Source organism: Poecilia reticulata, chromosome 17, assembly GCF_904066995.2.
Source record: "Poecilia reticulata chromosome 17, P_reticulata-male-v2, whole genome shotgun sequence".
In the NCBI taxonomy this organism is placed as follows: Eukaryota; Metazoa; Chordata; class Actinopteri; order Cyprinodontiformes; family Poeciliidae; genus Poecilia; species Poecilia reticulata.
In genome coordinates this window covers 11,846,241-11,862,189 of record NC_088846.1, presented here as the reverse complement: position 1 = coordinate 11,862,189, position 15,949 = coordinate 11,846,241, and the positions used below count along the sequence as shown (strand labels likewise).

The 15,949-nt window shown below is 42.6% G+C and overlaps 2 protein-coding genes across 2 annotated transcripts in view; one reads left to right on the top strand and one right to left on the bottom strand.

Moving 5' to 3' along the window:
- dnah9l (dynein, axonemal, heavy polypeptide 9 like) overlaps positions 1-2,008 on the top strand; it is a 43,819-nt gene extending 41,811 nt beyond the window's left edge. The window contains exon 92 of the mRNA XM_081598246.1: positions 37-2,008. Within this exon, the coding sequence (XP_081454372.1) occupies positions 37-284 (248 nt within the window). The 3' untranslated portion in view covers positions 285-2,008. The remainder of the gene's footprint in view (positions 1-36) is intronic.
- LOC103479332 (uncharacterized) lies at positions 346-14,813 on the bottom strand. Its single transcript, XM_008433701.3, has 11 exons — positions 14,045-14,813; positions 11,527-11,614; positions 10,882-10,983; positions 8,698-8,763; positions 8,555-8,583; positions 8,328-8,465; positions 6,749-6,835; positions 4,967-5,041; positions 4,766-4,872; positions 2,955-3,135; positions 346-2,870 (listed from the first exon to the last, which is right to left on the bottom strand). The coding sequence occupies exons 1-11, from the start codon at positions 14,201-14,203 to the stop codon at positions 1,878-1,880; spliced, it is 2,025 nt and encodes a 674-aa protein (XP_008431923.1). The 5' UTR covers positions 14,204-14,813; the 3' UTR covers positions 346-1,877.
- Positions 14,814-15,949: the final 1,136 nt, after the last annotated feature.

Below are 15,949 nucleotides of genomic sequence, written 5' to 3'. Positions count from 1 at the left end.
CCTGCCTCGTTCATCCATTTTCTGACTGCCTCCCAGGTGCCAGGTGGGACACTCAGACTGGAGCGATAGCCGAGGCTCGCCTGAAAGAGCTGACCCCGGCCATGCCCGTGATCTCAGTCCGAGCCGTACCCAACGACCGTCAGGAGACCAGAAACATCTACGAATGTCCGCTTTACAAGACCAAGATCAGAGGGCCGACATATGTGTGGACTTTTAGTCTGAAAACCAGGGAGCGTCCGGCCAAGTGGGTGCTGGCAGGAGTGGCCCTGCTGCTCAGTGTCTGAATAGCTTAAGCCAATTTCATCTTGTTTGCTTTTACACTAAACTAAAGCACCGTTGCTGCAGTGGAATCAAACAGATTTTCTTTTTATTGAAAAATGATACAATATACAGAGGGGGGAAAATGCCAAAAATTCTCACACTAGATCACAGTTAGAACTGATGAAGTCTAAGCATGTTTAACAAATCAAATCCACAAACTACAAAATACCTTAAAAGCAGGAGGAGAAAAAAAAACAAAAAACGACAGTGCTGCCTTATTAGTGTGGCATTCAAGTGCATCGTTTTGTCACACTTGTACCTCTTACAGTATGTTATGCAGCAGTTTAAAAGTTATTTAAACTACACAGGTGAAGTCAGTTTGAGGACTTGTCGGGACAACACACGTCGCCCCTTTCAGACACGCTTGTTTGTGTTTATCTGATGCTGACAGAACATGTCAGAATGAGCACAAAGGTCACTTTTACACACCTTGAAAACATATTCTTTCTGAAAGTTAAGGCCTTGTTCCCTTTATCTGGCACAAGTCTTGGAGTGTGAAAGAACTGCAGACATGTCTGAATGTCTGAAAATAGGTTCCTGTCCAGAAACCTGATCTATCTTTCGTGCTTTGTCTGACTCCATTTTAATCCAGAAAGTTGCTAACTTTGTGTCTTGACTTCCACAGGAACAGCAACCACACTAAAGAGAGTTTATGTTGCAACGATCCATTATGCTGGGACACCTTGACTTATTAAGCATCACAAAAGAGTTTAGGTGTAAGAATGTCCCTTTGGTTTTTTTTACCCTTGCTTTAGGCATTCACTGCAGTACCTATTTCAAGCAACAGATGTCACTGCAGATCAAATCTGCATGCGTTCAGCAAATGAATGCAGAAGAAGAATCTATAGAGCGAGTGCATTCCTTGGCGTAAAGACTTCCAGCTACAAAGCTTGACCTTATAAGTGTTACATTTTAGCTGTTTCTATAAGTCAATGTGACACTTTGCAAACTGAGCATTTTGTTGTAAAATCCAATGTTTCTACTTGATGTTCTTCATTTTTGGTTAGCACTACTCCCACTGTGCAGGAACTGTTGCAAAATTTGAAATGTGCGATTGGCTGAAACGACAACAGTCGCTCTGCAGACAATGTGTGCGCTTCTGCGGCGAGACACTGTTTATGAGGACATAAACAGTAGGTATACACAAGGTGTTATGCAAGGTGCATTCAGTCTGACTGGTCAGACCAGGCAAGCTGAAAATCAAACATACTTTGGATTCAAAATTCTTGTCGACGGCTAATTTAATCTCTATAATGAATGAATTCATATATCTCCATGTGTAGAAGATATACGAGACATGTAAAAGTGGCCTTTGAAAACTGACCGCCGTTGTCGTTGCAGTTGTCGTGTTAAAAAGCTGATGTCTGAAAGGGGCTCGGATTGTTGTGCTTTGTCCTGAAACACATGGGTGCATTATTAAACTTCGTTAAAAATGATTTGCATCTGCCTCATCTAAAGGCTGCGACACAACCCGTAGGTCACATGCTGTCTGTGCGAACAAGTTAAACCGTTTTTCCGTTTCTCCTTTGCCGTGACCGTAAGTACCCATGTGCTTCCTAGTCGCTGTCGGACCAGTCGAGCTCCATCATGTCCATGGCAGAGGTCGCCATGTTGATCTTTGTTCCGTGTCGCACGCTGCAGCTCTTCACAGAGTTCTGATTGGAAGTCGCCCGCATGCTCACCTGCATCCCGGAGCGACCGACAACCCCGACTTCGCCTCTTATCTTCTGGCTGATGGCCTCGCTGAGGTCACCCCTGACTCCCTGGACCACAACCCCCATGTCACTCCTGCGACCTCTGACGCCCACCTCGCTCCTGACGCCCTGGCCCCTCACCTTCATCACTCCCAGCTCGCCCATGTTCACATTCATGTCCATGTCGCCAAGTCTGTCCATGTCCCCCATCTCATCCATGTCTAAGGACAGCATGTCCCCCAAGCTACCAAAACTCCCTCGGAGACCCTTAAACATGGACGGCAGCCTGCTTCCCTCAATCCCTCCCTCCACCCCTCTCTCCTCTAATTTATCCCCTAATTTTTCTGTCTCCCACCCCCCATCCTTCTCACCCTGCTCCTCTGTTTCGCCGAATCCTCCTGAGTACCCTCGAACTATCGTGGTCACTCTGCTTCTCTGCATGCCGCCTCGCTCCCTGTCCCCTTCCTCCCAGGTTCTCTCCTCTCTCTCGACGACGCCTCCCGGGAAGCTCCTGAGTGTTACCTGCACCCTCCCCCCCTCCAGACTCCCGCTATCATTTTGCTCCTTATGCCCCCAATCTTTCTCCTCAATAGTACCTTCGTCTTCCCTGTCTTCTTCGAACCTCCCCTGTAACCCTCGGAGCATGACGTGCAGCCTGCCGCCGTCGAGAGAACCCAAGCCCCTCTCCATGACGGCGCTGCTCCCTCGTTCTGTGTCTCCGTTGCTGAGTGTGCGGAGGAGACAGCTGACACCGGCGCTACTGACCCCGGCGCTGCTGAGGCTGGCGCTGTTGGAGTCCTGGGAGTGTGAGCGGAAGAAGGAGCCAGAGGAGCCGATGGACATTGGTGTGAAGAACTGATCAAAAGAGGACAAGACGAAGTGATGGAAAAGCTCTCCCAACGCATCTAGTTTTAACGGTATTTTATGGCTCGTTCTTACCGGGGAAATGTTTGAGCGGTCCATGAGTAAAGAGGTCGGACTGGGAGTCATGTTGGACCTCTCCATCAGCCTCTCCTCCCACAGTTTGAGCCTCCTCTCTCTCTCTTCCAGCTCCTTCTCCTTGGAGTACAGCTCCCTCTCCAGCTTCCGGAGGCGTTCAAGAGTTGATTCAATTTCACATCTGTCAAAGTCAACGCAAAAATGCATGTCGATAAAATATTAGTGATGACTAACCAGACTGCACACCAAAAGCCTCTCAAAATAAGGAAATCTATGAAATGCCAAATCGGCTGTTTTAATGTGCTGAGCTGCTTTTATTACACACTTTTAGAAAAAGAAAAATCTACATCTTGCACGCTGAAAGAAAACACATTTAGACTTTGAGTTTCGGAAGGCAAGCCATCTGAGATTTGTTTCCATTTCAGAATCTATTTTGTATTTTGTTTTAAAAAATGTGAATAACAGCATCTCAACTATTTTTTTTAACATTTCTTAAGGCAAAATGTACTTATTTTATTTCCAAAATATCAATTTAAAGCTATTGGCAAGACTAATATCCCATATACTAAGCTGCAAAAGAGTATTTATCCCCACTCAGATTACTTTGGTTTTTCCTTATTTATATCAAAGATCATGTCGGTAAATTTACAAAAAGCATTTTAAAAAAAAAGTTTAAAGAAAAAGAAAAACTGACTCAATCTGGTTTTATCTTAATTGTTCTAAAAAAAATGAGGGAGGGTTAAATTTCACGCCACACTACACACAGGTCTGATTACCATCTGACCTGCAGCAAGAAAAAAAAATCACTTTCGAGAGGCCTGTCTGACCAGATAAAGAAGAATGAAAGATCTCCAAAAGCAGGAAGTCCCATCAATGAAAACTGAGAACAGATATGAAACAAATTCATTGACATCTATCCACAGATTCCTTGCAGGAGTGCTTTTACAACTCCCCTGTAAAATCACAAAAACAGAACGACGTAGCATGTCTTTGCTGCAGTACCTTCTGCTTCCACAAAAGGTCACTGTTGGAGCGAGTGCCTGCCTGTGATCTTTAAGCACGCTCTCACAAACAATCACCTCGGCAGCTAAATATAGGCCGAGCCTGGATGCACGGCCATACCTCCTGTGTCCCTTCAGTGCACCACTTCCCCACGCGTCCATCCCACCCCTTCACCTTCTGCGCTTTGCCTCCCCCCCCCAAAGCCACCTCTGTGTCCAAGTTTTTCCACCCATGCCCAAACCTTCACTCAGAAATGATTGCCTTCGCTGTGCTCATGTTAAATATGCACAGAATCTCACACCATCCTTCCTCTGGCCCAATGCCCACATCTCCTTCCCTCCTTTCGTCAGTCCGCCCTTGTTTTTGCTTCCATCCTCGTTTGTTTCTCTCTTTCTCCACATTTCAGATTTCTCACACACTACGTTTACTGTTCCTCCCTAAACTTCTTCGCTTTGACTTACACGTGATGTTTTTTCTCTATGTCCCACATCCACCCTCCTCCACCCCACAACTTTTCTGTGTACCCCCCCCCCTCCTCCTCCTCCTCTTCCCCTGTGAAGGAGTAGAGGAATCTCTTCCATGGACACTTTCCAGGGAGCTTAATATAGACCCAAGCTGAGTACAGGGTCACTTATGCAGCTTCTCTTCTGCGTTTCAGATTCACACAGACTTTTGCATGTACGCATGTGTGCGGTGTTGTTGAATATGCTGTGCGTACACAGTAAATCGTCGAGTGCTTCTGATCATTCAGTGGTTTTTATGCGTCATCTTTCATTTTTGCGCCAGTCTGTGTATTTATGCGCATGTACCTCCACTGGTCCTTGTTATGTAGGAAGGAGTTGCACTGGTCTGGCAGCCTGCTGTCGTTCGCCATGGACTCCAAGGTTAGCAGCACCTGCTTGAATTGCGGTCGTTCCTGCAGATTAGACCGAGAATAGAATGTGAAAACTTCCTTTTTCCACTGAGGGAAACAAAATGTTTCACTTTTCCCCACAGGCAGTTTGTCTTACCTTTGGATCTGCTTGCCAACATTTCCGCATCAACTCTGCAAAACTCGCAGGGCAGCTGGTGGGGATGGTTAGCCTCTAGATACACACACACACACGCATACAAAGAAACTATCTGTGACCAAATATGCAACAGTGGCATTCAAGAAGAGCAGATGAGTAAACGGGCCCTGTGAGGCAGCACTTCCTCCTATTTTGGTGGATCACAACATTGTGGTGACAATCCAGGCACGCTAATACTCAGCAGGTACGTTTGCCAGACCTGCCATCTTAGCTTAGCACATTAGCTTGCTGTCATTTGTCAGCAGTCGCAATTACAACTAAATGACAAGATGGGTTTTGAACGGCATCATTGGGACTGTGGAAGAGCTGCCCTTTTCGATCCAGTAATCAGTCATGATTTCTTTAAAAAAATTGTCCAGTCAAGTAATTTAGATTTACTGCTTTTTTATCCATCTGGGAACAGTTTGTGCTCTTCCCCCCAAACATCCTGCCAGAACTTAATCATTGTACTTCTTCTGATACACTTCCAGCTAAATTCCTCAAAAATGAAATGTTCCACATTACAGCCTTTTTCAGTGATTTGTTTTGACTTTCTTCTTTAGATTCTTCCATAAAACTCAGACTCGTATTATTGTAGTGTCCGACTAATATTGTCTTTTCAGAGGATTCTCCCACCTGCAGCTCCTCCAGAGCTACCACTGGTGTGTTAGCACCTTTTTTGGCTAACGCTCTCCGTGGCCAAACTTTTGTTATTTATATACAGCGGAGTTTGCTCAAACGTAAGGGGACTTCTGAAGGCAATAGGTTGAGCTGGTGTGGAAATTGAAAGTTTTCCATCTGAAGGACATTTGTGGTTGTAACATGACAAGGTAATGGAGACATGAAGACTTGTTCAATACAAGACAAAATTATACTAGAGCAGTAGTACAGAAGCTGCTTTTTTTGTGTGTCCTTTCAAATAAGTGCAGTACTTTAAAACGTGGATCTTTAACTGAAAGCACAGCTGAGCTCAGTTAATTTAAAACTTAAAAAAAATCATCCTTTCAAACATTTGCAGAAAATGTCAAAGTATATTCTAATAATCAGCAGAAACTCAATTCGGTTGACTTATAGATTTAAAAACCCCTGTGGCATAATCATAGGTCACAATAAGCCAAAACAGCACCATAACCCAGGGCAGTAAATGGAAACGGTTTTTTTTTTTTCATTGGGGATTAATCCTAAAATATCTGCGACTCAGAGTGGAGAGAGGGCGAGTTGAGGGGTCAGGAAGAGATGTGTAGCTATGGTGAGGGGAAATAAGACAGACTGGGGAAGAGGAAGAGAGAGAGACAGCCCTGAGTTATTTAGGGAGAGTATTTGGAGATTAGCCAGTAGTTATGCCGGAATCATGTTCTCCTGGTTGTTTGTTGACCACCAGTGTCCGTGTGTGTGTGTGTGTAAATGTGTGGCTGCTGAGGTCATTAGCTGAAACACAGACCTTGTGTAACCACCATAGCCTACCACTTGTAAACCTCTAAAATCAACCCTCCCATCACTACATTTTTCCCTTTCCCTCTCTCACTCGTGCTTGTAAAGCCTCTAGCCTGGAGAAAGCCTGGTCGGGCTCCACTGCTCTGTATCCAGGCCTTACATGAACACAGACCTGACATCACGCCTATAAATACTCTGTCAAAAGCGCTCGCAGTGGAAACCATGAGAGCATCGCATTGTGCCTTTGGCTGTCCGGGACTCTGATGGGTCAGCATGCTAGCGGCGGGTTAGTGAAGGTGCGTGGAGTACCTCTTGCTTTTCCACCACCAGCCACGCAACCTGAAGCCCCTCGAAACCTTTGAAAGGAACCTCACGAGTCAGCATCTCCCACAGCACCTGGCGACAAGGCATTAGGATTATTTACAAAGAGACAATCTGGCCCAAAAGTGAGGAAATTATGTGCTTTATTTAAATAAACTCACACCAAGTAGATTTTAAGTGTTTACTTCTTTGAATTTTTATTACTAGCACTTATAACTAATGATTCAGTTCCTCAGATAATTAGAATATTGTATATGAACGATAAAAAATAAGTGCAAATGTAGTAATGGTATGTTTATGTTACAACCCAGGACAGACTGCTGACTTGACAGTCGTACAGCAGCAAGTCAGCGAGACTCTGCAGGGAGGGCAGCATACACAAAAAAAAAAAAAAAAAAAAGCTGGATGTTTACTGTTTTTAACTACGGAAAGTTGAGTGGAAGAATAAAATGTGGTAGAAAAAAGCAACAGGAATGACCACGGTCTCAAGAGGACGGTGAGGCAAAGACCCTGTTTAAAAGTTCACAAGGAGAAACCGAGGCTGACGGTGTGTTAAGAGCCACCATGAGGAGATGTAGCCCCAGAAATGGGCTACAGATCTCACATTCATTTTAGTCAAGCAAAAATAATAACATGGCTGAGGAGAGAAATTAATGGGCTGTTCCCCGGTGGTCCAAATACCTCTGTTCCGTTTAAAATAAATGTGTTTCATTTATTTGACAATCAAGGTCCCAGAGTCTGGAAAAAAGAACAGGGAACCACATGATCCAATCTGCTTGAGGTCCAGTGTGACGTCATTGTCTTTAATGATTTGGGGTGTTATGTCTTCTGCTGGTGCCGGTCTACTGCGTTTTATCAAATCTGTAATCAGAGCAGCCATCTAATAAAAAGAGCGCCTCATTCTTTCTTCTGCTGACGAGCTTTATGAGACACAGTTTGGGTGGAAGTATCAGTAACTTGTTTAATGACCGTGGTGTGACCGCTGTGCCCAGAAATGGGCTACAGATCTCACATTCAGATTTGTAGCCCATTGGTCAGTTTTGGCCAGCAAACTGACCAAACCAAAACCCCATAGAGCAGCTGTGCTGTCAGACCAAACAATGCAGATGAGCTGAAGGCAGACGTCGCTTCCTTATCGGCTCAACAGCGCCTGCATGCTACGCTGCATTTGTTTGATAATTCATGCAAAAGGAGCCTCAACCAAAAGTTGCATAAATAGGCAATTAATATACAAAATTTAAGGTTTTTATTAAATGTAAGCTAAAAATTATCTTTTTTTTTCAATCAGTCTGAGTGGGATTAACCTACTTGTTTCACTGCGTAACTTAAATACACTTTTCAATAATATTGATTTGTTGAAAATGGACTTTTCGGAATTTAAATCACTGTGTGTAAGAGTTATTGTTGAACTGCTTTGCTTAAATAATTTACTTTCATCTTAATTTTCTTAAGTTTTTAGATGCAAATTTACAACTAAATGTGTAGATACATTTAATTAAAAAAACAAAAAAAAAAACTTTCAAAGCCACAGATTGTGACATTTTGATTACACGTGTGATCGACTTACCACACCGTATGAGTAGGTGTCACAGGTCTCAGAGACGGGCAGACTCTGAATAACCTCAGGAGCCATCCAGGGAAAAGTGCCCACCACCGTCATATGGGTGGTGTGAGATAGAAACTTAGAGGCTCCAAAGTCACATATCTGAAAGCCCAACATGAGAACGTGAAAGTATCCTGTTACAAATGTGTAGTGTATCTTTATAAATAAATGATAAGACCGTTGCTGCATACCTTTAGCACTTTATCTGCAGTCATTACCACTGTAACCAGAAAAAAAACAAAGCCCCGGTCAGAGCTTAGCAACATGCAGTTTGCTGCTGTTGCTCAAAAGCAAATGCATCGCAAGACTGAAGCTGAACAAAGGATCATGTTACCGTTTCGCGATTTGAGGTCTCTGTGTATCACTTTGACTGGAGCCTCTGAGTGGAGGTAATGCATCCCTGGCAGGAAGTGAAGTCAGAAGGAAAAACGACATGTTTTAGACTTTCCGATCCATTGGGTTTTTTTTACAATGATGTAGCAGTGTACCAAATCTAGTATAAAAATCATGTTTGTGGCCTCAAACTACAAAGTCAACCACTTCTAATTAACGTGAGTCTTTTTTATGAACTAGATTACAAAGACGAAGGCAGAAAAAATTATATAAGAAGCAACAAGATTTGAAAATTGTATTAGCTTAAAGCAAAGTGGACTTGAAATCAAAATTATCCCTGCAATTGATAATTTTGGCAGAACCACATTTTTTTTTTGTTGAGATCATAAACTGTGAGCAAGTAAAGTGTAGAGGATTCGTAGGATCACACGTGGATGCGGTGGCACCAGAAAGCACTCATACATTTTCACTTTTTACACATTTTACTATGCTGAAAACTTATACTAAATGAAATCTGGTGAAAGAGGGCCTCATGTTAGTCGGTGTGTGTGTGTGTGTGTGCGTGTGCGTGTGCGTGTGTGTGTGTAGAGGATGCAGAGGTCAAGGCTAAACAAGGACAGATGAGGTGCGCTGAATACTGGTGGAAAAAGAGAAGAAGAAGAAGAAGAAGAACTCTTCTTTCCATCCCCAGAATCTCTGTGGTCTCCATTGTTTAGAAATTGAAGAAGTTTGGAACCACTTACTTCATAAATGTAGCCCCCAGACCTCAGTAAGTAATTAGCCACTGCTCATCACCTGCCTAACATCAGCTCAATGATTACTCTGCACACAGAGGATTACAGCAGCCAAATGTAGAGAGATTCTTATAGAAAACCCGCTTCGCCTTCCAACACAACAACAGCAACCTGAAGAAGCACCCAGCCAAAATAACAAAGAAGTGGCTGCAGAGCCAGTCTGGCCATTTATTTTGTTGGCTCAGCCAAAGCTGTGATTCATATCCACTTGAGCATCTCTGGGAAAAAAAACTAAACTAAAAATGTCAAGCAGACTGAGCATAAAAGGATCGGCAAAGAAGAGCTGTAGTAAATACCAAAGAAGAAGAGTGCCAAGGCTGTGGACAGATTTCTGAAAGCATCTTTTCACTGTGTCGTCGTGAACCGTTTTGTGTATTCTTGTTTGTTTTCTTTATCGAAACTACATGGAAACCAGTTCTGATATAAGTCTGTAATGGAAAAAAGTAATCAGGCCAGAAAGCGTTCTGGTCTGGTGGGAGTATCACTGAACGCTGAATGACTGTTTTTTTTTTTTTCTAGTTAGTTTTGTTACACAGGGTCGAAACATTTGCTTCGATTATTGGTCACAGTTCTGTTTTTCAACCTTAACAAGCACGCAGAATAAAATATGTCGGTTGTTTTAAAGTTCTTCAAGAACCAGATTATCCAGATTTATTGATCAGAATCATTTTCTTCTACAACATCCACGGCTGAAAATGATCTAAAAACGATCAACTTCTTAAATTCTGTTCTTGCTCTTGGTTTAGGTTTGTAACAGTAATAGGGATTTAAAGGTGGAGCTTTATAAAAGACAAAAATCAAAAACAGGAGTAATTAAAATCAATAAAGCCACCTGCCGATGAATCTGGTCTTCTCATTTTGTTTTTTAAATCATTAAAGAGTGGGATCAACAAATTTAGAGACTCTTGTTTTTAAATACCAAAATACTTTTTTTAAAAACCGTTTTTTTTTTTAGAACTTTAACAACAGGAGGTCACTGATAATACAATGAATATTTATAAACTATTTTCTTTAGAATAAGAACATTTTCTGTCTATTCCTAAATATGTCTAATTATTGATCAAATTACTGCTGCGTGTTCAAGTATTGAAGGAAGAAATTGATACTGTCCCCTCGTAAAATATATTGTGATTGTAGCATGAGATATTTGAGGAAAACCTAAAGGGTTTATGTACAAGCAACCGTATGATCAATTTGTTCAGTAAAATCCTTTTTTGATGGATCTGTCACAAATTAAAAATCAGATAAATAGCGAAGCATTTCGACTTATTCATTTAATTAATTACAGATTTCACCTGCTGGCCTTGACATCTGAGTTTCAGACCAACCGTAAACCGGACGATTCCAGCTCTGTGGCTCTCTAAATAGTTACAGCAATGCGTAAAGTTTACCTTTGGCTATTTGAATGGCCCACGTCATGATCTGCTCCATGTCCATTTCTTCACTCTGCTCACTGGAAATGTAATCATACAGAGACCCTCCACTCGCATATTCTGTAAAGCAATACACACAAGCAAAAGTTGACCAACTCCAGCATATATATTAACGTCTATATATGACTTAAAATAAACACCGTCTTCTGATTGCACTTTTCTAAGTGTAGTAACTCCAACATTGGACAAAGCTGCACTTTTGGGTTTAAATGTTATTCCAACTCTACAGCAATATTCAGGATTACAGGCCAAACGTTCTGGACTCGTTGCAAACTTTGTGCCAGGAAATGGAGAAAAAATCCTCTAATCATCCATACAGATACAGCTATCAGAGCATGTGATGTAATATGTGTGTAACTTTGTCCATCTCAGGTCAAATGCAGGAAACTAATGGACACAATCGCAGGCTTGTATATTTCTACAAGACAACGTGTCCAATCGCTCTGGAATTACCTGGTGTTACTCTTGCAAATTGTCTAGTAAATCACTGCATCTACACTTAATATTTCGCGTCTGCAGCAACCTATTGAGCTTTAAGTTACTGCGCGCCTTCTAAATGGTAGCATGAGTGTCACGGAGAAGACACGGGATGTGGGGTCTGACCTGTGACAATGCCATAGTTGGGAGGTTCCAGCACAGCTCCATAAAACTGAATGATGTTCTTATGACTCAGTACGCTGAGAATCTCGGCCTGGATGGGGAGACAAGGCAAAGACAGACTGAGAAACATAAACACTTTCATTGGGAAACTCCCTAAGTTTTCCAGTATCTGGCACTGATATAAAACAAGCCGTCTTTAAGTTGAAAGGTGGGGGGGGAGGGAAGAAAAGAAACAACTAAATGTTAGTCATTTGTAACAGCCGAGGGCTGAATGTTTTTCATTCCGAGTCTCCAGAGAGTTTGTGCAGCACGGTGACAAACATGCCATTCATCAGAGTTGACGTATGCTCCAGATCTTAATTTCTGTCAAGCTAACACATACTTCAGCGTACAGTGTCGGGACTTAAGGTGATGGATGAACACAAATAGTGCATTATTGTAAAGGGGGGGGGCAAAATGAATATGCGTAGCTGAACATAGACAACACAAGTAGCCACAAGTAAGGTGCTGTATTGATATTAGCTAGTCATCTTTTAGCTAACATTACCTGCGTCCAGCAGCTTTACTCAACTCAGTCGGTTAGTTTGGGGGGGGGAAACTGTGAAAAGTTCTTTGCATTTTGCTGGTTTACTGCCATGACTCTAGCATGCACCTGTGCAGCTCTGCACAGCAGCAGCAGGTCTCCTTCACTTCCGCACAGGTGTGAACCCAGCGCGAGCGTCTTAGCGCTCATGTTGCGTTTAAAGGCGGCTCGGAAAAACGCTTTACGGCGTATTAACAGCGGATTAAACATTTTTAACTCCTGAAAAAAGTGACCGAAGGGACATATATGGGAAGTGCGGAAGTCACTACTGTATCAAATCGACATAGGAATAACAGAGAATTGGCCACTTTATGGTAAAAACAACAAACTGCTTCCAGGCCAGGGGAGGCACGGCTGACTCCTTGGGTGGGCAATGCCCCCCAGTGCCCGCCCATGCCGCCGGAACTGTGGGAGGACAGGAAGGAAACAAGGTGTTTAACTTTTTTTTTTAATAACCATTTTAAATGTCTGGTATACATTTGTATACCTCCATGTTTCTCTCAGCTTTCCATATCTAGAAACTGAAATTTCTGCCAATTCCTCCTCACAAAGGGACGAATTAGATACCCTCTGCAAAGTCCAAGCTGGATTTAGGTTTGCTCTTTGACTAGGCCAGTCTAGTACATGCATGTGAATTGATTGAAATAATTCCAGCGTATCTCTGGTTGAATGCTTAGGACTGCAATCCTAAATGACAGTAAACCTTCCGCCCCGTTTCAAATCTTCTGCAGCTTCTAACAAACTCTACTAGGATCGCCCTGCTTTTACCTCCATTCATCTATTAGCTGTGATCACCCTACTGTCATCTTACCCTAAGGTTTTACTCCTTTCATTTTAACTTGATGGATGGAGCAGATCTCTGTAAAATATTCAATGCTTGGGCTATTGTTTGAATCTAATCCTGTTTTAAATTTCTCCACAGCTCTATCCTTGACTTGTCTGCTAACACATCTCTGAAGCCGTCACAGAACAGCTGTATTTATACTGAGATTAAGCTACACACACAGGTGCATTCTATGTATTAGTTTGGTAGGTTGCACTGGATTTTATTTAGGGGTGTCAGATTCAAAAGGAGTTGAATACAAATCCACGACACATTTTTAGACTTATTTTTACTAGAAGAAAATCCTTCTGCTTCTTAGTCATGCACTGCCTTTTGTTGGATTCTGACGTTGAATCCCAATGAGACATTTTTTTTTTTTTAAGTTTTAAATATCTGTAAAAACCATAGGAAAATATAATTTTGCACGTCTTTATAGAGATCTGTAAAATTGTGCCGTCAATAACTCTGGATCATAAATCATTTTCCAGCTTTTCCTCATAAACTTTAGGCTCCCTTAAAAAACTTCCCTCCCTTAAAAAAAATAAAATAAAATTACTCATGTTATAAATTAATTGGCTTGAGTTTTAGCTCATGATCATGACACAGCCATTTATTAGCCTTTAGTTGAAACTTTCTCCAGATCGGCTGTAAAATGTATAAACTGAGGGGGAGGGAGGTTATGTCCAAATGTGGCTAAGACTTTCCAGGAAATAAGCTTTCAAGAGCCACAACTGCCAGCTCTGTGCTGATAACATGACAGGAAGTCATGTTTAAGGCACAGTGTGGGTGATGGAGAGCTGCTGGACTGCAGTGAAGTGAGCCTCAAAGCTTCCAGTAGGAGCACAACAGTGTAGCAAAAGCATAATAAAGTAAACTAATAGGAGAAGGTGGACAGGAAAAGGTATGTGCAAGATAAATACGTTCAACGTCAGGCAGGGAGGGAGAGGAAGAAGAAGAGGAAGAGCCTATAGGAAATTAGATGAAAATGGATTCTTGTTGAATTCAGGAGCCCATAAATAAATGATGCTGAATGTGGGGTTCATATTAGTGCCGCTTCTACCTAAGAAATGAATGATGACTCTTTGCGTGTTGCACTCGTCTCTCTCCTCTTTTACCTCTTTGTCGATCTTGAGAAGCTTTTTCACAGCCACCTCCTTGTCTTGGGATATCCAGAGGGCCCTGTAGACACTCCCAAAGCTGCCTCCTCCACAGTTTTCGTAAAAAAGCAAATCCTCATGCTTTATCTGTACAAACGACGAGCCAGGGGACGACATGGCATACTGACTCACGGACACTCAAACACAGTCATGGACAATACCAGGGAGGGTTAAAAAAAATAAAAAATAAAAGGAAAAGTAAAGAACCCTTCAAGTCCAACCTCAGTCTACAGTCCCAGATCAGAGCAGGAAGAGATAAAGTGAAGCACAGAAGATCTCCTCGGCCGGTTCGGCATAGGACGCTGTCGGTCGGATGAACAGAGTGTCAAGAAGAGAAAACCAGAAAGTGCTGGAAAGAGAGGGAGAAGTTTTTCCTCTCAGTGAGTCAGAGCAGGTCGACTGTCACAGCCAGACGAGGAGCTGCATTGCCTGACGGTGGTGATCCGGTGGAACTGCAGCAGTGTGTGAATGTGTGTTCGCTCACACTCGCGTATGAGAGGGGAGACGGATGAGCAGGTTTGCATAAGAACATTTAGTCGGTGTGTGCAGTGTGTCTGGAGCAGACGCTCTGCAAATATGGTCACTGGCATCCAGGGGCATTCCTTCTTCCTGGATGGATGTGGCTATATAAAGCTCTTCATATACTCCAAACAGACACAGAGCTCCAACCTATAGTGTGTTTGACATAGTAGATCTGTTAGTAACAGCACTGGCTGCCGCAGACACCCCCAGTCCAAAGCCCCCAGCATGCGCTGCAGCTAAAAACGCACAGAAGAGCGCGGAGGCCAGAGCGGGACGGGGTGTTACTCACCCGGACAGGAAGGACCTGGTGACGCCATCAGCAGGGAAGTCATGCTGACATCACCGTTTAGGGACAGGTGGGATCAGCTTTGGGAAATTACAACACATCAATAACTTTACAGAAAAAAAAAAAAACAGAAAAACATCTGCTGGTAATTCCTAGAAGCTGCTGTGAAAGCCCGTGTGCTATGCGTGAACCTTCACCTTTTGTTCTAAAGGGTTTCCATTTTCTTATTCAGTGTAGATAAGCATTTAATAAATAAAGCATCCTTTGCACAGCTTTAGGTTCTCCTCTCATAACTCTATTTCAAGCTGCGGTTTTGTGCATCAAGTCACATCAAGCTGGACAAGATTATTTTATGAGACTAAACAAAAAACAAGAATGTTGAGCACTTTATTAAATTTTACGTAAACTAATCCGTAAACATAGTTTAAATAGAAGTTAGCTACGGTAAGGTTAAATGCTAAAGGACCACTATGTCAAAATTCTGAGTATGACACTTTTATCCGATTAAACAATTATGTTTTTGAAAAAAACTTTTGTTTACAAAACAACCATTAGGAGATAGTCTTAAAGATAGAAAGGAAAATATTCTGTAGAAATATGACTGAGAAGTCACAGTGGAAGACCTCCTGCTGACTGGTTGACTTCAGACTGTGTTTTGCTTATTTGCTGGATAATATGACTCGTCTCCCACATTGCCCTTTGCCCTTTTCTGGTCTCCATGGAAGTCATGTCCAGTTGCAAATGTGCCTCCTTGGAAAGAAAGACTCCAGGTCACCACACACAGACAGTAAATTTAAAATGTCTCATTATTCCTTTCAGCTACGTTTAAAGGAGCGACAACTTCAGGAGCTCACAACGTGTACCGGAGCGGTTTGTAGGGATTTACGTTTCTGCCCTTTAGTCAGCGATCAGCAGTTGACTTAAAACAATTTCCAAAATCCTCTTACAGGATGCATCCCTAACTATGGACAATCCCTCATTAAGCAGTTTTAAACCAACTGATCCAGATAAGAACTGCAAATGAATGGCGCGTACATCTGCCCACGTTCTCAGTG